The sequence below is a fragment of the Vespa mandarinia genome, chromosome 11 (assembly GCF_050613455.1).
Source record: "Vespa mandarinia isolate Hongniang chromosome 11, ASM5061345v1, whole genome shotgun sequence".
NCBI lineage: Eukaryota > Metazoa > Arthropoda > Insecta > Hymenoptera > Vespidae > Vespa > Vespa mandarinia.
Window position 1 is genome coordinate 355,276 of NC_140820.1, and position 27,469 is coordinate 382,744.

A 27,469-nucleotide genomic window follows, 5' to 3' on the forward strand; every position below is an offset into this window, starting at 1 on the left:
TTATATTATTTTGTTTTTCTCTTACAAAAATAAATGTGTAAAATTCGCGCGTAACAATTTCAAATCTTTTTGCAATCGCTCTCATTTAACAGTTTTATAAAATTTTTCTTGCGTTTTTCGAAATAATGTTCTTATGTTCTAATTCTCCCATATAACTTCATTTATATGACACACCGTACAAATATCGAATTCAAAGATAACAGGTTAATTCTTAAACTCCATTATACTTCATTATACTTCATTATAAACACTATTATAAATTAAAATTGTATAAAAATAATAATTGAAATTTAAAAGAAGAATTGTGCGCTTAAAAATTCTATCATCATCAATAATGCATTACGTCATTCTATATTTTTCTATTTATCACCGTAATCTCACATATGATCTTTTAAAAGTACGTTCGTTGATATTTTTTTTTAACAATGGTATAAAGAAATAACGATATTATGTATTTCAGATATGTGCTTTGTTATGTTTGTTTTAAAGATAATTTAATTAATATTCTATCCCGAAGATAAAATAATTTTTTCATGAAGATCATGTATATCATTTTTAAATTTTATAAATATTTATCAGGAGCTACCATTTTCGTTGTAGTTAAAAGTAATTTACGTTACGTAATATTTATTGTTAAATATAAATGTGATTAAATAAATAGTGGACTCAGTAAAAATGTCAATACCTATAAAAAATTCTTCGTTTTTATTAAATTTCTATGATTTCCTAACACATAAAAAATATTACAGTCGTTTAAATATGAGATAGCTATCGAGACGTGTTAAATATAAAATAATTTTAAACGTATTTATCATGTACTTGCTTATACAGAACGCTAATATAGAAAATTATTATAGTTTATAAATGTTGATAATAATTTGTGATAAACGTACAAAGCCATCAGAAAAAATATCGTACATTTTTTGTATATCAATGTTATTATTTCTTTTTAAAAAGAAGATATATTATTTACAAATCCGTGTTGAAATAAATATACTCAGACTTTTCGAAAAATTGTTGTATTTATATATAGATGTATATGTGAGAAAATTATGTGTGGATATTCGCATCGTATAAAGTTTTTTATAAATGCTTGTGTGTGTCACTCAGAACGGTATTAATTTGCATGTATCTCTCTCTCTCTCTCTCTCTCTCTCTTTCTCTCTCTGCAAAATCTGTGTGAGAAAATAGTTATTTTCCAAGAAATCATATAGATCAGTGAGCCAAATTCTTTCTCGGAATTCATATGGATCAGTAGTGCTCAAATATATGGATCAAAACTTTTTTTTCTCGTATATTTCTAGTTATTACTTTTCCACGTATAATGTCGTTTCTTTATCCAAAGACAGTGTTCAAGTATTTCTGATAATTCTCGACTGCTATCGAATCGTGATATATTATTATTATTAACATATTAATTATTTATTATTATTAATATATTATAAACAAAAATTTTACGTAATTTTTTGTTGAAATATTTACACGAGTGACTATTTGGTTTATTAATTGAATAATTTCTTCGGGCGCGATTTAGAAAATTGGAGGGAAGATTTATGTATATGTAATATTTACGTATGGCTATTGACGATTACGATTAATAAAATTTCTCGTGGATTTCTAAATATTATTCCGTCTTTTAATGATAAGTTAATTAATAAAATTATTCAATAAAAATTTGACTAATTTCTTTTGTCCTTTTTCTTTGATATATAAGAGATACGTATGTATCTATAATAGATTGAAATTGAATAATATAATATAAAAGTTGTCATCGTTGATCCGTGGGTCTCCAGAAGCGGCAACCTCCAAGTGGTGAGACCTGGGCAATTGATATTTTTGTCGATGCAATGTATATTATATCTTACATAATATACATTCCACCGAAAATGATATCGAGCTAATGGCTGCTTAATGTAAAACATATATAATGTTATAATGTAAGCATATATAATATAATAATGAAGCTTTTTATATAATTTATTATTCTAAAATGACTCTCTGAACGTTAATTTAAAAATGTATCGTTCGTTCATTTAATTTATTCTCGTCATTTGTTCTATTTATATAATATTACTAGCTGCATCTATTATATTGCTATCTCTCATATTGCATAATAATCAGAATTTATTTAAAAGAGACGATATTAAAAATAAATATTTACTTTCAGGTTAATAATATAGGTCAGATATGGTCTCGGAGAATAAATAAGATATAAATATTAAACAATTCGATGTAATTTTTATTAGTCGCGGTGGGAGTCCAAGAAAATGATACCGTATGCAACAATATATGATTTTACAATAGAATATTTTATATTATACAAAACAAATTATTACTGTTGCATTATTTATGAAATCCTATCACCCAACGCAAAAAAGCATATACATTGAATTATAATAATTCTGAACGTTAAGATACGAAGCATATTAATTGATATAATCAAAGGAATAACAAAAGATATAGTTATGTGAAATAACATATTTGATGGCAAAGATTTAGTAATTCACTGAGCCTATACGATATTTTTCTTAAGTTAAGACTTTATTAAAAAAATATTCATTATCCTAATTACGAATATTTATAATATTATGTATTTGATAATCTTATACTAATATCACAATTGCTCGAGACAGTCAAGATTTCCAGTATTTGTGCACGTGATCTTAATCTATGCTTAATCTACGCAACTGCCTTAGTAATCTATTACATAATTATTTAATATTTCTGAATTTTGTATTGTTTAAATTCAAAGCATATTTAGTTGCATGAATAAAAAATGCACAATCAGTGACTTATAATGCAGTGAGAAATACATAAACTGCATGTAAAGGTAACACTTTCATAACAGAGTATATAATTATATCTTAAGGTAATTTTTAAAAAATTAGTTCTAGTTCAAAATTTTTGTACAATTTTACATAGTATTTGTATTTTAAATATTATCACTGCCAGTAATGAAATAATCCTAACTAAATGATTGCTTACACATTTATTCTAATTGATATCCATCTTAGAATAAGTAGCACAGGTATCTCTTCAAAGTAAGTGTTAGGGTTTGTAAAGGCACTGCCTCATTTAATATAATTTACAGAATTCTAAGAATAAGAATCTTTTTATCGTAATTAGAATTAGTGTGAATGATTGAATAATTCAGTGAACTAAATTAGATTTATTTAGTGCCTTCAAGAATTTGAGTACAGAAGACATAGTTCTCAACTGATTAACATTTTCTTATTCTATTTATTCCTTTTTACACAACTTATTTGGTAAATAAATGTCAATATAGTCAATTTATGTCTTCTGCTCTCAGACTTCTTTAAGAAGATTATTAATTAAATATTTTTGTCTATGAAGGAAATCTTAGTAAATACATTACTCGGATCAATATTTTTGTAATCGTAGTGTACATTTTTTAAAAAATTTTTTAGGATTTCTCAATATACATATAATGTATCTTAGAAATCTATGTATTAAGACTACCATAAAAATCCTGTATCTCTTCTAATTTTAACGATGTTTCTACAAAATATTCAAAAAAGCCTGCAACATTGTCATTTACAAAATGTTACATTCAAGTTTACATTTAATTCGGTTCGAGTAACAACAATGTTACTATTTGCGTAAAACATCATAGGCGTGTATATATGTATACATATATATACATACATATATATATATATATATATATATATATATACACACACATGCACACACACACATACACACACGCATATATATACATATATATATATATATATATATATATATATATATATATATAATCACAAGTACACGATCTAAGTATTAAATTAAGTAATATAATATGCATATATTCGGAAATTAAATTCATATTGACACAAGTACAATCATTAATGATTTCATAAAGGTACTTCTGTGCATCTTAAAAGATAAATTGTAAATTTTCTTAATAATTCATATAAATGAAAATAATTTTTGTCAAGGCTCTATTATTTCTACAACAGAATGATATTTTTATTAGCCAAGATAAATAAAATGTTTATAAAAAATATTTTTGAATTGTTTCTCTTTGTTGTTTTTTTACTGTGCAATCAAATTTTTAAACGAGCAATATAGTTGATATTATCAGATCTGAGTAAAAAAATGCAAAAACACAGATGCTTGAAATTAATCCGCATAATTAACATCAGTATGAAATCAATTACAAACAGAGGTTACAGTGCAGTGCAGTAAATAGCAAATGTAAAACAGATCTCTTTAAACTCTAAATAAAGTGAAATAATTTTTTCATTTCATTCGTTTTGAAGATCAGCAATTAACATATATGAAAATATGATCATCCACACTTCTAAAATCTTTAACTGTCTTTTTTCAATTGATTCAAATGTCATTAAATAATATAGACGTGATAAGAGTATTATAGGGCGGATTACAGTGCTTTCATTTCTTTCTCGTAGTCTTTTTACACTTGCACTTAAACGTTAAAAAATACCTTTATTTCTCTGTCTCATAATAGTGGAAGTACATTGTTGCAGGAGTATTAAACTCATATTGCTGTTAATAGTTGTTTCAAGTATACACTTTTTTGCATATGAATTTCCTGTAATTCTCAGGCTATACATCTGGCATTCATCTAGATATTTTTCATATAGTGTTATCCATTTATATATAGATACACTATCTTCAAAATGTGAATTTTTAAATTGCATATTAAATTATCATGTTTTTCTTTATGTACAATTGCAAATTGATTAGAACTCCAATGTACATCTTATATTACTAACATAGAAGATGCTGTTAAGGTCATTCTAAAAGAAAAGCACGTGCACGAGCTGTCATTTTCCTCACACGACCCCTACTACTTATGCTAATTCCAGGTTCTGGTATACTTTCATCACTTTCTTCAGCATAATAACGTCGTTTTATTTTACGTCTATTTCTCACTGGTACTGTACTACTCTCATCACTTTCTTCATTATAACGTGCACGCTTTCCACTTCTCCTAGAATTTGATAATACATCTCGATGGTCAGACTCCCTACATGTACGCGATTTTCTCTGTGATGTTGAAGGTTCTACAAGTTCATCTGTATCATCACTATCTGAATCTTCATTGTTAGTACCATGATGCAACTGTTCCTCCTCCTCCTCCTCCTCTTCCTCCTCCTCTTCTTCATCATCATCGGAATGACTTTCAGAGGCATTATTTCTTTTATTGTTGGCTGTATGTTTTGATCCTGCCGCATGTGGCAACTTTCGCGATCTTGTATTACTTCTATGAATTACTTCCTCTTCGCTTTCTTCATCGGAAGACTCCGAGATAAACTGATCTTGGTCCTCTGCATCGTCTTCTGCATCATCGTCGGGAATAACAAATTGTTTAGAATTTGATTTCACTTGTCTATTATTTTTACTATTTTTACTTCGGTTTTTACGAGTCTGTTTTCCACGACCACTAGGAGTATACACCTCTCCAGAATCATTATCTGTACTCTCACTGCTTACTGCTTTCCTTGCTCTAGTTCGTCGTACAGGAGGACCATGACTGCTATCACTTTCCAATGATGCTTCGGATTCACTTAATTCACTGTCACTTTTTTTAACTTTCCTTTGCACCAAAGATCTAGGAATCCTCAATTTTATCATCGAACGCGTTGAGCTACCCGATTGTTTTTGAACACCATTAGTCATTCGAGATGGACCTTTAAGAAAATTAAGATTAATTTGTATTGGCTGGTTAAGCATAATCTAATATTTCTTAAGCTAGATTATATATATATAGATAGACACAGACACACACACACACACACATACACAATAAAGCCAGCCATGTATACCTGGTTCATGCAGATTAGTAGGCTTTCTTTTTTGTTGCACAACTGTTCCTTCATCTTCTGTATTTATATCTTCATCTTCGGTACATATAAACTTTCCTTTGGATGGTCCTATTAGTTAATAATAAGTACTTTAGTATAATTGTTGATAGACAAAAATACATCATTTTAAAAAATATATTTGTGCATGCAATAGCATATAATTCATGGTCTAAACTCTTGAAAGAACAGAAATTACCAGTGCCATTTGTTAAACGTTGCTTTCGTTTCTGTACTTTCGTTTTCACATTTACTTTCGCATTATTATTACGTCTCCTTGCCGACTTCCAATTAGAAACAATTTTACGCATGTGTTCTTCAAACATTGCTGATAATCTTATTGTCATAGAATATATCTATAAATAATAAAAAGATGAAAGAAAATCTTTCTACAAATAGTAAGAATTTCTTCGATAATCTCTTTTTACTTACTCTTGAACGTTTGTTTGTATTATAATTTCTACTATTTGTAAATATTAATTTCATATCTTTTGCAAATTCCAAAGGTGTTTCATAGTTGCCACCTAACAAATCTTCCTTTACAGTGCGTAAATCCATTGGTGTATCTATTATTTGATGATAATCTGGATGTTCCAACCTATCGACTGGTTCTCTATAAGATATATAAATAATATTAAAACGAACAAATTTTTTTAAAACAATCGAGACTATTATCGTCATTATCAATATAACACCGTACCTGAAAGGGATTGAATCTTCGCATTGCCATAAAGTATCCAATAACTGTCGACATGCCAATTTCCAATCTTGCGATATTTCTTGCGATCGAAGATTTCTACTAGAGGTTGATCTTTGTGTACTCGTTGAAGGTTTATCTTTTGCAGCCATATCTGTATCAGATTCCGAAGAACAATATGTATCGACTAATTGATGATATACTGCAGGTACGTCTAACTCCGTGGTTTCTCTGAAAAAAAAAAAAAAAGAAAAAAAAAAAAAAAATGAAGGTAACAATCAACATATTCCATAAATAATCGATCCTGCATTGTTACATACTTGACAATAGTAAATTCATTACTTACTTTATTATACGCAAACATAAATCTGTGATTATCCTTGCACATTTCACTATCCCACTATGAGGTTTATTAAATATTTCAGCATTTGTTGCTAAATATCTAATATCAAATTGAGCAGATGTTATTCTTCGATAAAAATGATTTTCGAAACGAGCTTTTATAGTTGATAAATCGATGGGATATTGTACAACAAATGCATAACCAGGATAAGCATTGAGATCTACTGGTGCCACAAAAGGTTCTGCTATCGCGAGGCTCATTACTTGGTCAAGGCCTCGTATAATTCTACGACATGTTGCAACTCTGTCACCCATTGGCCATTCTTCTGGAGTAGGTTGGTACAATATAGCTTGTATTTCCTCTGGAAGCACAGGAACTGCTCCTCCAATTTCAGCAGGCAATCCTTAAATATAATTTTATTTAAATTTCATAGCAGCACTTTGTGGAAATCCTAAACATCTTATCATTTTTTATTAATTGTATTAAACTTAAGATAGAAATAATAATTAAACGGACATATACGTTAAATAATAAACTTACTATCTCCATCAATCGGTTCAAGATCCCATGGACTCATTCGTTCATATTCTCCATTATCCCAACGTACACGGAAACACATAAAAAATGATTCGGGAAAATCTTCATCTAATGGTTCCATAGATTGAATTTGTCCCATCCACCATCCATCATCGATCATACAACGAAACCTATCACCTTCCGACCAACTGCGAGCCAATGCTATGTCAAACGTTTGACGTAGAACTAAAAAGTCCAACACATCTGGCATATCATGATATTTTATTGTAAAATTTTCTCCAGTAAATCGGCCTTCTTCATCCATTAATGCAAGCTTCAAACAACAAAGTCGGGGTGGACGAATTATATATTTTATACCTACTACTTTCACGAACTCTTGCGCCTAAAACAACATGTATTAATGCGTTATGTGAAAATAACACTTTATAAAATAACATTAAAACTAATTAAATCCTCACCCTTATGCGCATTTTAGCCCATGGCTCACTATTTGGACCAAGTTCGTAAACTTTCTTATTTCTAACAGCATCTAAATAAAATTGGTGACCTTGACGAAAATATACGATTTCATCACCCATTTGTGGATAATATGGAGCTTTACGTGGTACTACTTCGGTGAGCCATTCGGGAGGTCGAAGAACTTCAGGAACTTCAGTAATATCTTCACTATAAATATATGCTTTCTGATAAAAGAAATTGATATATGGATTAACAAAAATGTGATCTATACGTAAATGACTGACAAACTAAAAAACTGAAATAGAAAACTTTACCTTTGCTGTACGACCTTTGTTGCGTCTTCTATCGGTATCGCTTGGTGGAGTAAGAGACCTTTTTTTAACAGGCTTACGTTTACTGCGTTTAGGAGGTTCAAGATTTAAACCATGATCTGCAATCCAATCTGAATATTGGGTACTACATTCAGAAGTAGAACTATCTGAACATAAATCTTCTTCATTTGCAGTAGAATCATTACTATTACTACTAGCCGAACTTCCTGTGGTTCCTCCGTTTTCAGGATTCTGTGGATAAATAATAACAATAAAGAGATAAGAATAAAATAAGAAAATATGTGATAAAATGAATACCACACTTGAAATACCTCAAATTCTTCATCGTCCCGTTCTTCGTCTCGTGCCGCTCTAGTTCTATATCCGTGTCTAGCACCTCTATTACGTTTTCGATTTGCTACTTTATTCCCTATACTATCCTGAACAGCTGCAATGTTCAAAGCAGGTTGGGGTCTACTTCGCATTTCTCGCCTCCAATTTTCTAATTCCATATCTGCCATAGCACGACTGGAAATATAAAAGATCTATGTAAATATTTTCATGTAGAAAATATCCTTTGTCCGTATTTATAAAAAGAGCGATTAATGCGTAAACATACAGCGAATTAAATTGTGTTTCCCTAGTAGCTTGATTCATAGGTCGAGCAAGAATTGGTTTATTCCAAGGTGTGGTATTGTCTCTTTGCCAATTACCACTACTTTGCCTAACACCTTCAACATCGCCTGCTCTCCTTAAGCCTGGCCTACTGCCACGAGGACTAGCAATTTGACGAATTGGTTGTTCTCCTGCATTATCTTCTCTATCATTTGCACCTAAATCACCATCTGCGTCAATATTTTGTCTTTGTGCAAGAGCTTCAATCAATCTATCAATATTGGACCTTGGTTCTTGCACAGGAAGACCTTCTATAACTTCTTGCATTCCTATAACACATCAAAATATGTGAAATTCATTTTTTTCTTTTTCACACACAATCAAATAGAGAGAAAAAAATTACAATTGAAATTGCAATTATTTTACCTCCAGCGCCTACTGCTATATTAGGTACCAATTGTTCCCCACGACAATTTTCTCTACCAGGGACTAATCTTTGTAATGCAGGAGGGTATGGATTTCCATCCACATCAACGAGAAATGGAGGTGGCATTAAATGGGGAGCTGTTTGCGTTTGTTCATCCAAAACATAATTATTTATATCTCTAAGTAATGGCCTATAGTCTGTATGAAAGAAGAGTTCTTTTGGTACCTGTAATTATATTTTTTCTTGCATTTCTAATGGATATTATTAAAGAATATATTTCGTTTAGCATTGCAAAAATGCAAATGTTATTGCATTATAAATAAAAAACTTACTATTTTCAATTTTTCTACGCCAGATCCAAATCCATACATTAAAAGGTGACCATGAGAATCGGTTGCAGCGATCATTGTTCCATCAGGAGACCATTTTGCATCAAAAACCGCACCATTTCCTTGTCCCTCGATAAAATTTTGAAAGCAAGCCACTGGTTCTGTATTTAGAACATCCCATATAATGAGCTGTCCATCGTGACCGGCACTTAATATAACACGAGGATCTATCGGATGAGATTCCAGTACAAACACCTCATCTTTATGACGGCGAAGGACTTTTATTAATTCTCCCGATTTTGAGTTCCACACTTTCAATGAACTATCATTTACAGCGGTAATTACCCATTCGTCACTTACGTCCCAACAAACCATAGTAACTTTAGCCTTCTTATTTGTGTCTTCGTCCGTTTCTGGCTCTCTACAAAATTAAATATTCGTAATAAATATATACATCTGTGTATATACGTGTATATATATATATATATATGTATGTATGTATGTAATGTAAGAGCTTTATCGAATAAATTCTTATGGTTTATTTACCCGGGGAGTCTTGTGGTCATAAGAAGACGTTTATGCACCCACTGCTGTTGTTCAAAATTCCATACATTTGCAGTACCATCTTTAGATCCAGAAATAAATCTTAAACCACTGTGAGCCCATTGAATACTATCAACGGTATCAGAATGTGCCTCTACTTCTAAAACTCTACGTGGTCCTTCGTCCCCTAACATTGCATAAACTCTCACATGGTGATCGGCTGAGCCTGCTGCCATGAAAGCTCCACCAGGACTAAACGATGCACATATCATTTGAGCTTGACCAGGTCTCATTTTTTCATGATATTGAATCGGCTTAGGTCTAAAAATTATATTAACCACATTTAATCATATTTGTAAATTAATAATTGATCTACCGTATACAATTGCTGACTTACTGAAATATTGCTCTTTCTTTTGGCTTTTTTGTATGAGACCAGAATGCAACTGAACCATCTGTACTGGTGGATACCATATAATAAACACCATTACAAGAAATAGGACAGAAGTTAATAGATGTTATCATACCAGAGTGTCCAGACAAAACAGCCACCTTAAAACATTAATATAAATTTAAGTCAAAGACTTAAATCACTCATAAGATAAATAAGATGAAATTAATATTATAAATAAAATTTTTCTAATAACTCTATTATATATTACATACAGGAGACATAGTTTGAAAACACCAGACTCTAAGTATCCGATCTAAACTGCCAGCTGCGAGTAACGTGTTATCGAAGTTTATTGCTATATCCATAATCTCGGCTGAAGCACCTCGAAATGTAGCTAATAGCCGACCATCTATAGAACTCCATACTTTAACAAGCAAATCATCTGCACCAGTTACTATGTATTTTCCCGTTCGATCATACAAAACGCAATAAACTGCTGATAAATGTCCTAATGTATGTCGATAAAGTTGCATTTTACTATAAAATTTGGTTGGTATTGCTTCTTGACGACTCATAGGACCTGAGTTTTCTCTTCCTTGAAGAACACGCACTGATAGAAAAATAATATACACGTTATAAGATACTATCAAGATAAAAGAATAAATCTAAATTTTTAATTGTAATGAATATATAAAATATGACAAAGCTTATTGCTTACCTATATTAGTCACTGATAAACTATAAGGAAGATCCATAAAAGGTTTTCCTCCTAATCTTCCAGAACAAGCAACGATACCACGTGTTCGACGGGATAGATCTGCCATATAAGAATATTTATTTAATAAAATATTTTTTTTTTTTTTTTTTTTTTTTTTTTTTTTTTAATATATACAGGGTGGTAGATACCTTCAACAGTAGTAGTGAAAAAATAAGTCGAAAATTGTAGAGTACAGTTTTTGCGTAAAAGGTGACATTTCAAAAAAAAAAAAAAAAAAAAAAAAAAAAAAAAAAAAAAAAAAAAAAAAATTGTACTCTAGAATTTTCGACTCTCTGCTCGGTTGTATCACTATTGCCAGAACGCTCTGGATAATATATCATATGTAAAATTAATGTATACCTTCGTGCGTACGTAATAAAGATTGTCTGCCAGCTCCAAGTAATGATATAACTCCTGGAATACATGGCGGTACCTCTTTTTCTAAAACCGGACCTATTCTTGCACATATTTGCAGCAAGTATTGCGGTCCTATGTGAGGATATTTCTTTTCCTGTTGATAATAATTGATTTGAATATTGTATTTGAAACAAATTGTTCTTTAAACTGAAAATTCATATCTTAAGAGTTTATAGAATGAGTAGACTATACTTCTTAATTATATAAAGAATTAAATTTTTATAATGTTTAATAATCGTTAATGAATAAAATTATAATTCTCTTTTAAATTGAAAAGCTTCTTATAATAATTTTGAAATAAAGTGACATTAACGAATAAAAAGATCGATTAAATCACGTCATTTTGGAAAAGGATAAATGACTTGAAAAAAAAAAAAAAAACAATTATCGATAGTTCCCGCCAATATTTAAAATGTATTGTAAAGTAGTGCCTGGTATTAACCAATGAGCGCTCGAAAGAAGGAAGACATCCAATCTTGGCGTAGCACTCGTGCACGAGATCAAGTTCTATAAATAAGCCGTAGGCACGTATATTCATTGATCAGCTCACGCAAGATGGCTCAAAGCAAGCGACCATTGGCACAGGGAACAAAGTAGTGGGGAGAATCTTCCGCAATGGCGACGCTAACTCTAAAAGAATGGACGAGGAGTGGGATGGAAAAGGGGGTAGCGCCCCTCAGAAAGGGATGCACGTACTTCGATATTATTTCGGCCAACGATTTAACGACGACAGAGCTAAGGCACATATACGATGCGACGCGGTAACCTTAAATCTAGGCCCTTTGACCGGGCGATTAGAGAGACTGATCTAATGAAAATCAAAGTCGCGTAATAGCGATGATGCTCGCTGTAATGTCGATGCACTCTTACCAATTCTTGGAAACTTTGGCTATGCACATTTCCCTCCCAATCGAGTCTTTCTGGTAAAACCTGAAAGGAGAAAAAGAAAATATGACGAGAATCGATCGATCATCGGATCGATAAGGTCGTACGAAGTGATTAATTTATGAAGAAAAATCAAGATCATCGACCCTGCAATTCTAATGTTTTGACAAGCAGAAACCACGTGCAAACCATGTGGGAGACGATTGCTATGTATAGTGTCAGTCCGGCAAAACGTCAACTCCGGACCAATCTCGTCTTACCTTCGCTCGCTCCAAATCGCGCTTCAGCGTCTGAAACAAACATACACGTTCTTTCGTTACGTTCGTCGCGTCGACGATAGCTCGACGTTAAATTCGATCGAATACTCACCGTAGCAGCCTCGTGACATGGCCCTGCCGCGAGAAATTTTGCTATCAAGAAGTAGAGCTCTGAAAAGAACGAGTGAACGGCGATTAGAGGGGAACGAAGCGCACACACACGGCCACGGTTAGGCGGCTTTGCCGACGGTTATGCTCGCTTATCGCATCTCAATCGTTACCTGGTGCTATAGCAGACTCGTTTCTCGATACACTGGCATCCATTTCGTATGGCGAATCCATCGTTATTCACTCACGGACGTAAAGAAAGATTTATTTTTTTCGGGTCATAGCGTGGCGATAACCATTTCGGATTTCATTTTCTCTCGCGAGATCTCGACCGCGAGACGCACACGCACGCTCACCTCCTCGACGGAAAGTAGTACCCCCGCCTCCTCGACTTCCCCTCTATGCCTCTCGTCCCTTCCACTCCAACTGACGAATAGCAAAGCAGCTATCCAGGGATGTATTTCTTATCCTTCGAGACCCTCACCTTCCTTATCGCCTTTTTTTTTCTTTTCTATTTTTTTTTTCTTTTTCTTTTTTTCTTTTTTTCTTTATCTTTTTTTGTTTTCTTTCTTTACTCATTTACGATCAGATCTTTCTTTCACCTTCATGATCCTGTGTTTTTCGCTAAGTTCCTCGCAGCTCGTGCGACTCTTTTTAACCATATTTTCAACATTTCTCTTCCCTTTGTGATAAACAATAATTACGGACGAAGGATATATACTCGTATACACATACACGGTGATTTTTGTGTGGATGTGCTCATGCTATTTACACATAGTAGTGTAAACGCTTGCAAGATAGATTATTGGGCTAAACATCTCGCGATATGGGTAATGTTTTGATACATTAGCGTGCACTCATTTCTAAATGATTTACAAATAACATAATCCATATGCGTTTTCTATGGATTTATACGACGTTTCATGTCCTTTTATTAAATTTGACGATTAAAAGAGAAAGTAAATGAAGAAGAAGAAAAAAACTTTTTTTCGTTCATTAAATTACCCTATTTCGTCTTACGTCCAATTTATTGTGCAATGCCAACTTCTATGACTGAGGTTCTTCGATTGACGCCATTATTTTAAAAACGAAAACTTTCGAAAGATATTCATATGAAATCATAGTACAATACCGCACGGATCGAAAGATCGAAAAGATAAAAACATTAATTTTAATACTAAAGTAGGTGAATATATGTCCAATAATACATCAACATCTATAACAATTAAGTGACACATTTCACAATATCATTGACTGTGCTTCGTCATTGATAAAGCGAAAACACGAAAATAAATATTGAGATGGAAATAATTATTTTGTTATACAAAAAAAATTAATAATTTTAGAAAGATGACATTAATATAATCCAGTCTGTGCTTGATACGTAATTATTACGTGAGGTTACTTTAGGTTAGATTTATAACTATGTACGTGTACATGTATTTAAAACGTGCCCTTTTTCGTTGGTAAGAAAGAAAAATGAAAATAAAATAATGAAAAACTCGATAATAAAAGAATGAAAAACTTTATAATCAATTATATGTTTCTTAATGTAAATCAGAAGTGCATACGTACTATTCTTGTTACATATATATATATATGTATATATATATATATGTGTGTGTATATATTTTACCATTTGATTTTAGAAAAGAAATAAACAAATTATACTAATGTAAATTATAATAATTTGGATAAAGTATACGATCATTATACTCGTTATACCTTATTAGAAATATTTTTGCTGAAAAGTGTTATATCATTAATGACGTAATCCTTTCCCTCTGAAAACGTGAAAAAATGATTAGGCGATTAATGTTATACCAGACTATTGTCACTCATGGCAAACAATTATTTAACCTTTTTTGTTACCGCGTAATACTTTGCCTCGACTACAATTATAATTTGATTGTAATTTGATGTTAATCCGCTTAGACGTGTCGATCATCTTTGCACGATTAAGAATTGTAGAAGGTAAAGAAAAAAAGAAAAAGAAAAAAAAAATCATTATGAGGTAGATATTCAAGATGGTTGCTGCGAAACTTGAAACAAACTCGAAATCGTACATGTTGCGCGTGATCATTTGCGGAGCTCTTCTCGTTTCCCAAGATGTTTCAATGAAATTAATAATGAATCAATGCGATTTAATGCGAAATATAAAAGGCGATTTATAGTCGAACGTTTTGTATATTCAAAATGTCTTTATATTCTATGATGATGCAAGTATTTAATGAACTTACGAAAAGGCTGATCGAAGATGTGTCGATAGGATAAAATTTGGTGTAAAAATTTCTGCTAATTAATGTGTATTATATCATTTGATAAAATTTCATAATTCACAAATTAAATTTTGCATAAGTGATCACATGAATATCATTAATTTTTTTCTATTCGACATTGAAAGAAATAGTGTAAAATTGTTTATGATAACGTACTTTTAAGTAAAAATTGGACTGACTTATCTATAATAAACGTAATCAACTGTCTCTAAATGAGACTTTAGTTGATAGTGTAACCTTTAAAAGTTTCTTCCAACAGTGTCGACAATTTTAGTGTCTTACAAAAACTATTCAGGTACTTGCATGCAACAAATAATTTTGTTAAATAAATTAAATGTTCAGATTTTATTACGTGTTCCAAATTATTAAATTATTTAATTTAGCAAAATAATAATGTTTGTGATTTAAGATTCAAAAACATACCATGTCTTGGATAAGAGAAAGTACGTTAAATTGTCTTCAGTACTTAGCTGTAAAGATTTTAAAAAGTGGTCAAATTCCTAAACATGTAGCATTTATTATGGATGGAAATAGAAGATATGCTAATAAAAATCATCTTGAAAAGATAAGTGGACACACGCAAGGGTATGCATATGTTATAAGAAAAAACATTAAATTATATATTGCATTAATGAAATAATTCATCTAATTTTTATGAATAATTAGGTTTCACAAATTAGCAGAAACTCTACAGTGGTGTTTAGACCTTGGTATTCCAGAAGTAACAGTTTATGCATTTAGTATAGAAAATTTTAAAAGGTCCAAGGAAGAGGTCAGTGGACTTATGGAACTTGCTAGACAAAAATTTCAAAGTTTGTTAGATGAGAAGTAATTATCTTCTTTTTTTTTTATATACATATATATATATATATATATATATATAATATTTCTAATACCGTTAGGATTGATGATTATTCCATTGAAATTATTATGAAGCGCAATTTAGAAATGTTTTGTTATCTTTAGAGAAAAATTGATGGAACACGGTATATGCGTGCGTATTATAGGAAATTTAGAATTACTTCCGGAGGATCTACGTAAATTAGTGGCAGAAGCTATAGTCATTACCAAAAATAATAATAAAGCATTCCTTAATATTGCCTTTGCTTATACATGTAAGTATATGTTATTACTTATCAAGAAGAGTAATTCGTTTCAACAGTGTGTTACTTATAATTTGTTTAGCAAGAGACGAAATGACACATGCAATTAAAGATATATTAAGAGGTATTAATGACGCGGATCTTCTACCAGAAGATATAAACGAAGATCTTATTTCTAAGTGTTTGTACACTTATAATTCCCCAAATCCTGATTTACTTATTCGTACTTCTGGAGAAATTCGTCTTAGTGATTTTCTTATATGGCAGGTAAACTCTACAGACGTCGTATTATTATCATCTTATTTTATTTATTAAGTATTCCATGATCATCCAAATGTTTGCAGGTTAGTAACAGTTGCATCTATTTCGTTGATGTATTATGGCCTGAATTCAGTGCTTGGGATTTACTTGGTGCAATCTTTTATTATCAAAGATGTTATACAAATTTACAAACTATTGCAAAAGCACAAAATATAACTAATTATAATAGCAGAGTTACTAATTATCTTAATAAATTATATCACGAACGACAGACTATGCTGCAAAATATATGTGCTTCAGAAATTCTAGCATACAATGGAAATAAATGATCCAAAAATAGAGTATATACAATTATCCACCAAAAATATAATTATACAGAGGAACAAAAAAAAAAATATGTTTTTCATCTTATTTATTTTCCTTATAACTATTTTGTTGATATTTGTATTTATTTTTATTCAATTTTTTTCTCAAAAATCTTTAATCACGCAATATATACGTTTTATTTATTTGTGATTTTATGATCAAATATCTGTATAATGGGAAATAATATTAATAGAGAATTACAAAAAATTATAGCCAGGTAATAAATTGACAATTACAATTGGTTAGTCATGTGTATAAATAAATGTTAATACGATCTTAAATAACTTTTAGCATATATGTACACAACTGCGTAAAACTAAAAACTCAGGGATGTATTAATGTAAAATATTACACATTACACAAAGAGATATTTTTATTATATTAGATATTAAAAACAAATTTCACTTTTCAATATGTGGTATCTTATTTCTTCAGTATTATATATGATAATAGTCGATGAAAGTGATATTTTTATATAACTTTTAATACACTGCATTTGTTCACTTTTGATAAAATTACATTCCTCAGTAGTTTCGATTAATTTCTTATATTCCATAGATTTTTTAATATCTTACTTTCTTTGGATAGTATGCAGAATAATAATAATAATAATGTTTTAAATAAAACTTAATTATTATTTATGTATAATTATGGAAATCTTTTAATAATGATATACTTTGACAAAAATTCAATATTGAAAGCTCTAATACATTTGTAGTAAATATGGAAATTGTGATACTTGTACTATATAGATGGTATATTTAATTTTTAGCACAAAATGATAATATCTTATTATTAAATTTTACAATATTTACAATAAATAATTTTACATATTATGTTATATCTGTACATGTATATACATATGAATGTAATATTTATAATAAAATAAATTACATCTGTGTGTAATCTGTAAATAAATATATAAATACATTCGTATAATGTATAAATCACATAAAATAAAATTATATATTAAATCTAGTATTACGCTAAAAACTTTTCAATAAGGTATATTTTGTCTCATTTTCACTTAGAATTAAATTGCGGATAACGCCGTGCCGAGGGTTGTCTTTGCCTGGCAAGAAAGGATTGCCCTTGTCCCGAGCTAAGTGCTACAAGATGTTGATCTAATGCTTCCCTATGAGAAGACAATCCTAAACGATAAAATGCTGATATCATTAACTTTTCTTCCATTTCTCTGACCATTTTGGATTCTTTCAATGATCTTTCCATATCTTCAATTATTTTACGTTGTTCTAAAATTTGATTACGTAAGACAACAATTTCAGAAGGGGAAGAATTATTTTGCTTAGGATCTAAACTTTTTATAACACTTTTTGCTTTCTCAATGTATTTCTTATAACGTTCTTCGAGTGCTGCGTTATCATATTCACGTCGTGTCAATTTTTCTTGCAATGTAAAGGCTTTCTGTTTCTGACTCTGTAATGCATTATCTCGATCTTCAATTTGTAATACCAAACGATCTCGTTCTACTTGCGCTCTTCTCAATTCATCCTGTAATTGTGTTATTTTTTGTTGTAGCGTAATATTGTAATTTTTAACATCGGTACTAGATTGATTCCCAATTGCTTCTTCCAATTTATTTTCTAATTCAATTATCCTCTGATTAGCTTCATGATTTTGTCCTCTGAGAGTATTTAATTGTTCTTCAGAATGTTCAAGTAGCGCTTGTACGGTAGGCAATTTATCTTCATTACCTTTTTCTGTTAATTTTAATATTTTATTCTCATATTGTAAAAATAATCTCTCTTTAATGTCAAACGGAATCATTTCTGTACTATCTACCGCATCATCTGATACAGGCTTAGAAACATTTTCTGCTGCTTGTAATTGCGTACACTTTAATTCCTCATTTGTTTCTTTCAAAGCATCTCGTTCTATGATTAATCTATCTCTTTCTCTTTGGACGGAACTCAATTTTGCCTCCATCTTTTTCCCTTGAAATTCGAGTCGATCACATTTATTACTTTGTTCATCTAACTTGTGACTAACTTCTGCAAGTTGCTGTTTACACAGTTCCAAATGATTGCGCAACATCCCAGCACGTTTTATCTCCTCCTCATAATCAATCTTGGCTTGTAAGTATTCCATATTTTTTTCTTCTAAAATTTTTACCTGTCGCCTCAGATCGCTCAGATCTTCCATCTTTTTTTTGTAAGAATCTATAGTAAGTTCGTACTTTGCTACTTTGTCTGCCGTTTCGCGTAATGCATCTACTTCATCTTTTAGGATATTAGCTTCGTCCGCTGATTTTTGTAAATCTTCTTGCTTAGTCTGCAATTCTAATACTTCTTTCTCTAGCAGTTCTATCTTTAATCTATAATCATCCCTAGAGGTCTCCAATTTAAATACTTCATCTTTGAGAGCTTCTACCTGTTTTCGAAGACTAGAATATTTTAAAATAGAACCTGAATCTTCAGGATTTTCAAATTCGTCCAATCTTTCTTGAAGTTTCTTATTTTCAGCGATTAATCCTACTTTTTCTTCCTGAAGAAGAGAAAGTTGTTGATCAAGTTCATGGCATCTTTGTTCTAATTGTTCTTTCATATCAACTGCTATTTGCAATTCTGACAATAATCTTTGTTGAGCACCATCCGTTGCGTCTAATGATTCAAAGTTAAGACTGGTGCCCAAGCTTAATCTAGGACCATGCATACTACTTTCCAATGTCTGAATACTTTGCATTATAGCTTGTTGCACGGACTCCTCCATACTCATAATTCTTGTTATATATTGTTGCTTCTGATTGCAGTTTACAGCACACCCAAGAATAAGTTGCAATAAACGACATAATTCGTCTCTGTCGCAGTGCTCTCCAATCTTACCAGCATCCGGCTTTACATAGCCTGACAATTGTTGATTCAAACACTCTATATAATATTCCATAACAGCTTCAATAATTTTTTTAAGATTACTGACTTTGAGACGCCAATTAGAATTAACATCTGTCTTAATTTTTGCCCGCCAAACTGCTGTAAACCATTCTGGTGCTATTTGAGCTAGAACTTCGGCCAACGCAACACCATCACTTATATCTTCTAGCGATGAATGAGCAGCTTGAAGATCAAAGGTATCTAACCATTTGATCAAACAAATTATCTGCTGATCACCCATCTTACAGGACAACTATCCAATAAAACGTAATCCTTGGAAATCCTTACTGTATGTTTAGTGCAAATGAATTATTCCATATGTATTGAAAAGACAACATACATATAATAAATAATAACACGAAGGAGAAGCAATTTATTCGCTGTATATATAGTAAAAAGTCTTGACATAGATCTATGTTATAGATAATGAATGTTTGATATCAAACAGATACAAAAAAAAAAAAATAGAAAACAATAGAAATAAAAGATAAACTTTACTATTTGTTTAACTTATTAAAAAATGTACTGCACGTCATCTTTAGAACAGCAAACGTTCAGACAGGCAACGTGTATCGAAGCACAGTGCAAAACCAAAACACTGTTACCATATTTTTCCCATAAAAATTTCTTGAATTCTTTATATCTGAAAAGTTCTTCAATAAAATGGCCATAAATTTTTTAACCAAAAATTAATATGATTTAGTTATAAAATAAATAAATGCTAATTGAAATTTTAAAACAATTTCATTTGTCACAACATTATGGATCGAAGTAGCGTATCTTTTTATAGCTAGGTATATTAATCAATCTTAACGTGGCAGCAATGGCATGTTTAACCGTCGTAATAATTGTTCTTTGTTTAAAAAGTTTACTAACATCCATTATCATTGTACGATAAAAATAACGTATCTTAACGTATATCGAGTAACTGATTTAAAAAAAGAAGAAGAAAAAAAAAAGGAATCATGTTACAACTCTTTAATCATTATTTAGTTCTATGACATGGAAGAAATAGAATCTATAAAAGTGTTATTACAGAAAAGAAGAAATATTTATCATGAAAAGTACGAAAATGATACGAAAGAACAGATAGAGGAACATAATAATTTAATGAAGCAATTGACAACTTTACGAGGTAATTGAAGTTTGTTTTTTCTTTTTTTATTGAATAAGGTAACAAACGTTTTTTTTAACATTTTTCCTGTAGTATGATATAGGATAATGACTCATATTTATGTGTTTTCAGAAGAAAGTGTACAATGTCAAGAAACCATCGGTAAGAACTGCATTAATTTAATTACAAATGAAAATGCAGTAAAGAAATTATTATATGATTCAAAACATGTACCGGGTTTACCAATATCTCATGACTGTCATCAGTATGTTTAATGCTATTACGTATAATTTTTATTACAAAAGTATCTTTCTTCGATATTTATATATATTATAACATTGTGTGTTTAGACAATCCATAGAATTTTTCTCAAGTGCTTTAGACTTTCTAAATAACTTTCAAGCTTCTGACGGACCTTTAGAAATCTTACAAAAGGATAATGTTGATACTGATAAATTAAATAATGATATTGTAAGTAAAAATATATTAGTCATATAAACATAAGTCTATCATTATATTTATTTTGATTTTGTAGGTAGCATGTACCAACCATATAAGCAATGAATTTTATAAAGCAAAATCTGCATTTCTGCATGTAGAAAAAGTCAGAAATAATATTGAAGTTCTATGTGATTTTGGCTCTATTTCTGATGGTAAGTTTTTTCTTTCATACTTTTTTTTTTTTTTTTACGAATGTAATCATGTACAAAAATATTTATATATAATTGTGTATATATAATAATTTTATATCATATATCTACATATACTTATATAATATACTTTTTATATTTTTGGGGATTTTTATTAGATGAAAATGCAGAGTTAAGTGCATCTGATTCATAATCTATTGACCTCATATGCAAGGTATGTAATTTTTCTAATAAATGAATGGACATAATATTTGTACACAATTATGTTTGATGTTTTATTAAATACCCATTGTTTCAAGGCATTTATTGGTGATATCTAGCTGATTATCCAAATTTAATTTTAGCATTATTAATTGAGGATCAATAGTATTCTGAAACATTCAAACAATAACAAATTATTAATTTTTTTACTATTTTCTAAAAGGGCTTTTTAATATTTTAATAACTCAGTAACTGTTACCATGTAAGATGGTATAACTTGTGAAGTAGGAAGTTCTGATAAAATTGCTGGATCCTCTTCGTACATAGAATGAATATTTATTTTGACGTCTTTTACTGGTTTTTCTGTTTGAGAAGTTCTTAATGCTAATCTTTCTCTATCATAAAAGTGGTATAATTTTTAATTTTATTAATTGCATGACTTTTGTAACTTTATTTTAACTGAGACATGTACTTCAATATTTACCTTGCTAAATGTAGTTTCTCTGAAGCAACTTTAGTTTCTCTTTGTGCTAATGCTTCAAGTTGCAATTGTAACTGACCAAGTCTTTCCTTATGCTGATCATCAATTTGATGTGCTTGTTTTAATGCCTTTATTCCTTCATCTCTTTTTGTTAATGCGGACTATTCAGCAATATATACAGTATATTAATATAAAAAAATATTTTTATTTTATATTTATTTTTTTCTAATTAATAAGTATAATATCTTTCACCTGTGTTAAGTTTTCAAGCTCTTTAGCACGCAGTATAAGTTCATTTTCTTTTCCTTGAATCTGATACTGTTGTATTTCGAGTTCTCTCATTTTTTCTTGCCATTTCAGTCTCTCCTGATTAGCGCGATTATTTGCACTTTGAGCAGCTTTTATAGCAGCTTCTAACTACAAATAAAAAATTAATAATATTTGTAAAATGTAAATACATTTTAATACATCTTCCAATACCTCTGCCTTTGCCATATCATCACATTTTAATCTATCAAAAACTTCTAATTTTGCACGTTCAGTTACAACTGCTTCTCTTTCTCGTGCAATTGCTTCTAATTGTCTCTCTTGTTCTTTTATCCATGCATCCTTTAAACTCTACAAGCATTACATATTTATAATCGTACGTACATAAAAAGGAATTGAATTATGTTTGAAAGTATATTATTATACCTCTAAATGTTTATGTTCCCAAATTACTTTTTGTTCAAATATTTCTCTTTCTCTTGTTAATGTTTGCTCTTTTGTTTTAAGCCTTTCTTCTGCCTCATCATATTGTAGGCTTCGTTTTTGAATATCCGACGTAAGCTGTACAAATTGTAATTCAAGCTTTTTCATTGACTCAACAATTTCTTTACGTTCTTGCTCCAAGATTCCCTTTTCCCTTTCCGTACTTTGTCTTTCTGCTATAGTTATTTGTAAAAAGTCATAAAATAAATGTAAAGAGGTATTATTATAAAATTATTATTAATATAAATTTGTTTATTTGACTTTATTTTAAAGCATACCTTCCAAATATTCTTTTTCTAATTTCAAATATTCGTCTTTTGTTTTATTAATTTTTTCGTCCTTTTTTTGTAATTTTTCGTGTACAGTTATTATATCGGTGATTAAAATACTAGTTTTATGCAACATCTCTTCCATATCTGATTTCAGAGTTGTTACAGCTGTTATTGCTAAATTTTCACATTCTTTAGCTCTAGTTATATTTTCAAGAGTTTGCGAATGTTCCTTTTGCAAAATATTTATATTGATAGTATGTCTTTCACAAATTTCTTGAATGGACTTTACATGTTCTTTCTAGAAATATATAAATTAATTATTGTTTGTGTTAGAATCCATGGAATTAATAAGATTTAACATTACTTTTAAATTTTCTATTTCTTCTTTATACGCCATTTCTATTTGTATTTTCTCTGCCTTAATTTTCTCAATTTGTAATTCATACTCATTTTGTAAAGTTACAATTTCATGACGAAATCTCTTTTCAAGTTTGTCCATTGTTTCTTGAAGGAATGTAATCTGCCTTTTACAAGAAGAAAATAACATATATATATATATATATATACACATATGTACACAAAATATATGTATTTCTAACATTTCATTAAATTTTATTTAAAATACTTATTTGTATGAATCTTCATGAATTGTTAATTCATATTCATGTCTTTCATTTAAGCCTTTCAGTGTATTTTCCAGATATAACTTTTCGGATTCTAGTTTGTCTACAGACTTCTCTAAAATAACTTTGTCATCTTTCTCTTCTTTAGTATTCTCTGTAGTTTGATTCATTGAAAAATTTATGGGTATTGGTAAAGATGTGGGTTGAGCCATCAATGTCTTAAATATGAAAACAATAGAAAGAAATCAAATATGGAGATAGATTAAAATTTATGTATCATTTTTAATAATTATTTGTAATTTCTTTAAATATGGAGTACATATATATCACCTACCTGAATATAACGATTAATACGCTCTTGTTGTTGTTTCATTTGTGCTTCAAGCAAGATTTGCCTGTCCATTTGTTTTTTAATAAGCATGTTAAATTGTTTTTCTTGTTCAGTTAATTTGTATTTTTGAGTCTCTATCAATTTACTTAATTGATCGTTCTGATGAGATAAAGTTGTAGCTGTTCTTAGTTCATGTTCTTGCTGTTGCATAGTCATAATTGCTGCATGTTGATCAAACTGTGTACTAATTAGTATCGGTAACTCCTCATGCTGTACGATTCTATTATTCATGTCATCGTTATTTGTCTCTATTGCATTGCTTGTGGTGTAATTATGACGTTGTATCTGAGAATTTTCAAAAGACTGCTTTTGTTGCATAATATCTTGTTCTATATTATGCAATGATGATTGTTCAACTTCCTGTAACTTTTTATTATCCGACATCTTTGTTCCACCTAGCCATTCCGGTAGATCTTGATTTGCTGATTTCTTTTTATTTGTATCTTCAGCAGTTTCAGCTTTTTTGGATATCTTTATAATTAAAAACAATTTATTAGCCTAATAATATAGATGTATATTAATAATATTTAAAGACAAAACTTAAAATAAGATTACCAATTCTGCTGTATATTCGGTTTGAGATGAGGTAAGTAAGCCTAAAGGATCATGAATTATACTGGCGCTTTTTCTTCCCCTACGAGATTCTCTAGAAGCAGAAACAGTAGGGGCGTATCCAAGCATTGTAGATTTAATTGGATTATCTTCTTTAATAACATCTGTTGCGTATTCTGTAATAGTTTTTGTACCGAAACTATCAAGAGTCTGTTGAGAGTTGATATTCTGGATAGACGAATGTTGTCTGTTTCCAAATAAGTCTTCTATTAATAATGATTTCTGTGATTTACCAGTTGCTGATTTCAATTTATTAAGAGAACTCGCTGTAGTACCATCGTTAATATAAGAAGTACTCTGCGTTTTATGTATATTGATTTGCTTCAATGGCTTGTTTTCAGAAATTATGGATTCATCTTTCAAATCTAATTGACTATCTTGATTTAATGGACTTTTTACCAAGTTAATGTTATCCGTACTTACATCCGACAGTGGATGTATAGGTTTATCGCTTGATCTGATACTGGACGCAGAACTGGTTATAGTTTTTATACCAAATAAACTTTCCATTAAAGTACTTTTAGTATTTTGTGTAATTACATTCTTTTGCTTTAATGGTATTTCTTCTTCATCTGATATTAAATCTGCTAAAGGATCTTCTTTATTGAAATCTGTGAAAAACCAAAATTTTTATTTTCAATATATGTTTAGAACAAAGTATTTAATATGATTCAAACCTTTGAATAGAACCTTTTTCTTGATATCTGTATCATTTAATAATGTAGAATCTTCAGTATTTATTTTAGTACGACTTGATTTTTTAAATGAACTATTAAGTAAACTGTTATCTAGATTGTCGATATCTTCTACTATACGTGCAATTTCTTCCGGATTTATATCTGAATCATCAGAAAGATCAGCCATCTGTAGAAAATATAAAGATTTCTTGTTACTGAGTAAATTTTAATAATGAATTATTAGATTACATTTATAAAATAAAATTTATCTTTATATTGTAATTACCAACAGCAAAGTTTACCTCGTAGAGAGTAAGTATAAAATTACTAAAACAGATTATTAAAGAAAATCAGAGAAAAATGTAATAACTGAGTAATACATAACATTACTCGATATCGAGTATACATGTGGTATTCATGTTTGACGGTCAGGTAAAGCTATCGCATTCGGATAATAGCGTCTGTTTACATACACGATCAGCTGTGTCATCACCATGGTAACAAAATTGCGACACCCCTAATATACGATGATTGGTTAGCTGAGAGTCACGTGACGCTAAAAGGGAAGCGAATCATTTGAGAAAGCATGACGTGACGTGGGTAATCATATGTTCATCTGCAATATAGTTCGTTGTCAGTGAAAATGGCAGACGTTATCTTTTCTCCTCGTGCATATTGTAAAATAATCTTGCACGCTGCAAAGTATCCACATTGTGCTATCAATGGTTTGTTACTTGCTAGATTAAAAAATAAAAACGATGGAAAATCCCCGGAATTACGTATCGAAGATGCAATACCGTTGTTTCATATTTGTCTGCATGTTTCGCCAATGGCGGAAATTGCACTTACCCTTGTAAGTATTTTATGAGTACTTTTTATGTAATCATTTCCTTTAAGATCATATAGGAAACATTGTATTTATTACCATCATTTAGTATCAATAATAACGTATCAATAGTAGCGTATAATATCCATCCTAATTTAAGTGTCATATTTTGAGGTTATAATTCTCGAGCGACTTATGTTTTGATTTAAACGATATAATTAATCGTTATAGGTGGATCAGCTAGCTACGAGTAAAGGTCTAATATTGGCAGGTTATTATCTTGCAAATGAAAATATTAATGATTTAAGGTAAATATCCCTTTTGTATAGTCGCTCGTGTATGTTTATCTTTTTTGTTACTTTCTATAATAAATATATTGTTATTTTCCAATACAGTACAGACAGACCAGCTCACAGAATAGCAGATAAAATAGCAGAAAACTGTAGTGGTGCTGTACTTGTTGTGGTAGGCATAATCATGCTTATATTACAATTATATCATTACACCAGTTTTATCCTTTGCTTTTTTACTAGGTAGATAATAAAGAGATGACACTTAATATGACCTCAAGCCCGTTACGTATCTCACAATATGTTGATGGAAAATGGAAACTCAAAGACAAGTCCAAGTAGTATATTTCATAAGATATTCGTTTATAAATTATCTTTGATGTTATAAAAGGTTGCTTAATTCCTTACAGCATATTTTATGAAGGGGGAGTTGCTCCTACGGATGCGCTATATTCTTTATTGGAGGGGGAACAATATCGTAATCTTGTTGACTTCGATAATCATTTGGACAACATTACTTTGGATTGGCAAAATCATAAACTTAATAAAGTTATAGATGAAACTGTGGAGGAGCATGAATAGAAGAAACCAAAAAAGTGTTCTATTGGAAAACTATCATTTTATTTTTACCTTACACCGTATCACATCTGTATCTTATCAAATTTCGATAAAATAACAAATGTACATATGCCATAGAGTTTATAAACAGCTATTTCTTGTTTTTAGATGACGAGGTTTCTTTACTAATTCC

The 27,469-nt window shown here is 30.2% G+C and overlaps 6 protein-coding genes across 12 annotated transcripts; 3 read left to right on the forward strand and 3 right to left on the reverse strand.

The window, feature by feature from the left end:
- Positions 1–3,750: 3,750 nt before the first annotated feature.
- On the reverse strand, positions 3,751–14,449 carry BRWD3 (bromodomain and WD repeat-containing protein). The gene is made up of 22 exons (XM_035865637.2): positions 13,105–14,449; positions 12,936–12,994; positions 12,827–12,856; positions 12,552–12,611; positions 11,625–11,775; positions 11,226–11,324; positions 10,780–11,117; positions 10,511–10,665; positions 10,117–10,434; positions 9,574–9,991; positions 9,241–9,466; positions 8,819–9,143; positions 8,532–8,727; positions 8,203–8,451; positions 7,888–8,112; positions 7,433–7,811; positions 6,896–7,295; positions 6,553–6,780; positions 6,285–6,465; positions 6,052–6,208; positions 5,817–5,924; positions 3,751–5,681 (listed from the first exon to the last, which is right to left on the reverse strand). The coding sequence occupies exons 1-22, from the start codon at positions 13,163–13,165 to the stop codon at positions 4,783–4,785; spliced, it is 5,262 nt and encodes a 1,753-aa protein (XP_035721530.2). The 5' UTR covers positions 13,166–14,449; the 3' UTR covers positions 3,751–4,782.
- A 292-nt stretch (positions 14,450–14,741) lies between these two features.
- On the forward strand, positions 14,742–17,352 carry Dhdds (Dehydrodolichyl diphosphate synthase subunit). The gene is made up of 6 exons (XM_035865668.2): positions 14,742–15,505; positions 15,620–15,795; positions 15,877–16,038; positions 16,177–16,325; positions 16,396–16,580; positions 16,658–17,352. The coding sequence occupies exons 2-6, from the start codon at positions 15,635–15,637 to the stop codon at positions 16,901–16,903; spliced, it is 903 nt and encodes a 300-aa protein (XP_035721561.1). The 5' UTR covers positions 14,742–15,505; positions 15,620–15,634; the 3' UTR covers positions 16,904–17,352.
- A 294-nt stretch (positions 17,353–17,646) lies between these two features.
- hook (hook microtubule tethering protein) lies at positions 17,647–20,420 on the reverse strand. Its single transcript, XM_035865644.2, has one exon. It carries the CDS (start codon positions 20,070–20,072, stop codon positions 17,964–17,966), a length of 2,109 nt encoding a protein of 702 aa, XP_035721537.1. The 5' UTR covers positions 20,073–20,420; the 3' UTR covers positions 17,647–17,963.
- Positions 20,421–20,628: 208 nt separating this feature from the next.
- Positions 20,629–26,175, forward strand: LOC118441380 (uncharacterized). Of its 5 annotated transcripts, none has more exons than XM_035865684.2 (6): positions 20,637–20,966; positions 21,078–21,210; positions 21,296–21,416; positions 21,481–21,598; positions 21,754–21,809; positions 26,035–26,175. In XM_035865684.2, exons 1-5 carry the CDS (start codon positions 20,834–20,836, stop codon positions 21,786–21,788), a joined length of 540 nt encoding a protein of 179 aa, XP_035721577.2. In that variant the 5' UTR covers positions 20,637–20,833; the 3' UTR covers positions 21,789–21,809; positions 26,035–26,175. The 5 variants fall into 5 exon arrangements, with proteins under 5 accessions (XP_085516392.1, XP_035721577.2, XP_085516391.1 ...); XM_085660265.1 differs by lacking the exon at positions 26,035–26,175 and adding an exon at positions 25,718–25,848; XM_035865685.2 differs by lacking the exon at positions 26,035–26,175 and adding an exon at positions 25,267–25,661.
- twy (fas-binding factor 1 twitchy) lies at positions 21,828–26,027 on the reverse strand. 3 transcript variants are annotated; one of them, XM_085660251.1, is made up of 13 exons: positions 25,905–26,027; positions 25,603–25,789; positions 24,869–25,536; positions 24,257–24,784; positions 23,928–24,140; positions 23,664–23,825; positions 23,306–23,597; positions 22,971–23,203; positions 22,758–22,895; positions 22,530–22,694; positions 22,281–22,438; positions 22,056–22,191; positions 21,828–21,966 (listed from the first exon to the last, which is right to left on the reverse strand). In XM_085660251.1, exons 2-13 carry the CDS (start codon positions 25,787–25,789, stop codon positions 21,874–21,876), a joined length of 2,973 nt encoding a protein of 990 aa, XP_085516377.1. In that variant the 5' UTR covers positions 25,905–26,027; the 3' UTR covers positions 21,828–21,873. The 3 variants fall into 3 exon arrangements, with proteins under 3 accessions (XP_085516377.1, XP_085516378.1, XP_085516376.1); XM_085660252.1 differs by having other exon boundaries at positions 22,971–23,200; positions 25,889–26,022; XM_085660250.1 differs by having other exon boundaries at positions 25,889–26,022.
- Positions 26,176–26,245: 70 nt separating the features above from the next.
- Positions 26,246–27,443, forward strand: EMC8-9 (ER membrane protein complex subunit 8/9). Its single transcript, XM_035865678.2, has 5 exons — positions 26,246–26,455; positions 26,660–26,736; positions 26,824–26,893; positions 26,962–27,056; positions 27,129–27,443. Exons 1-5 carry the CDS (start codon positions 26,246–26,248, stop codon positions 27,298–27,300), a joined length of 624 nt encoding a protein of 207 aa, XP_035721571.1. The 3' UTR covers positions 27,301–27,443.
- Positions 27,444–27,469: the final 26 nt, after the last annotated feature.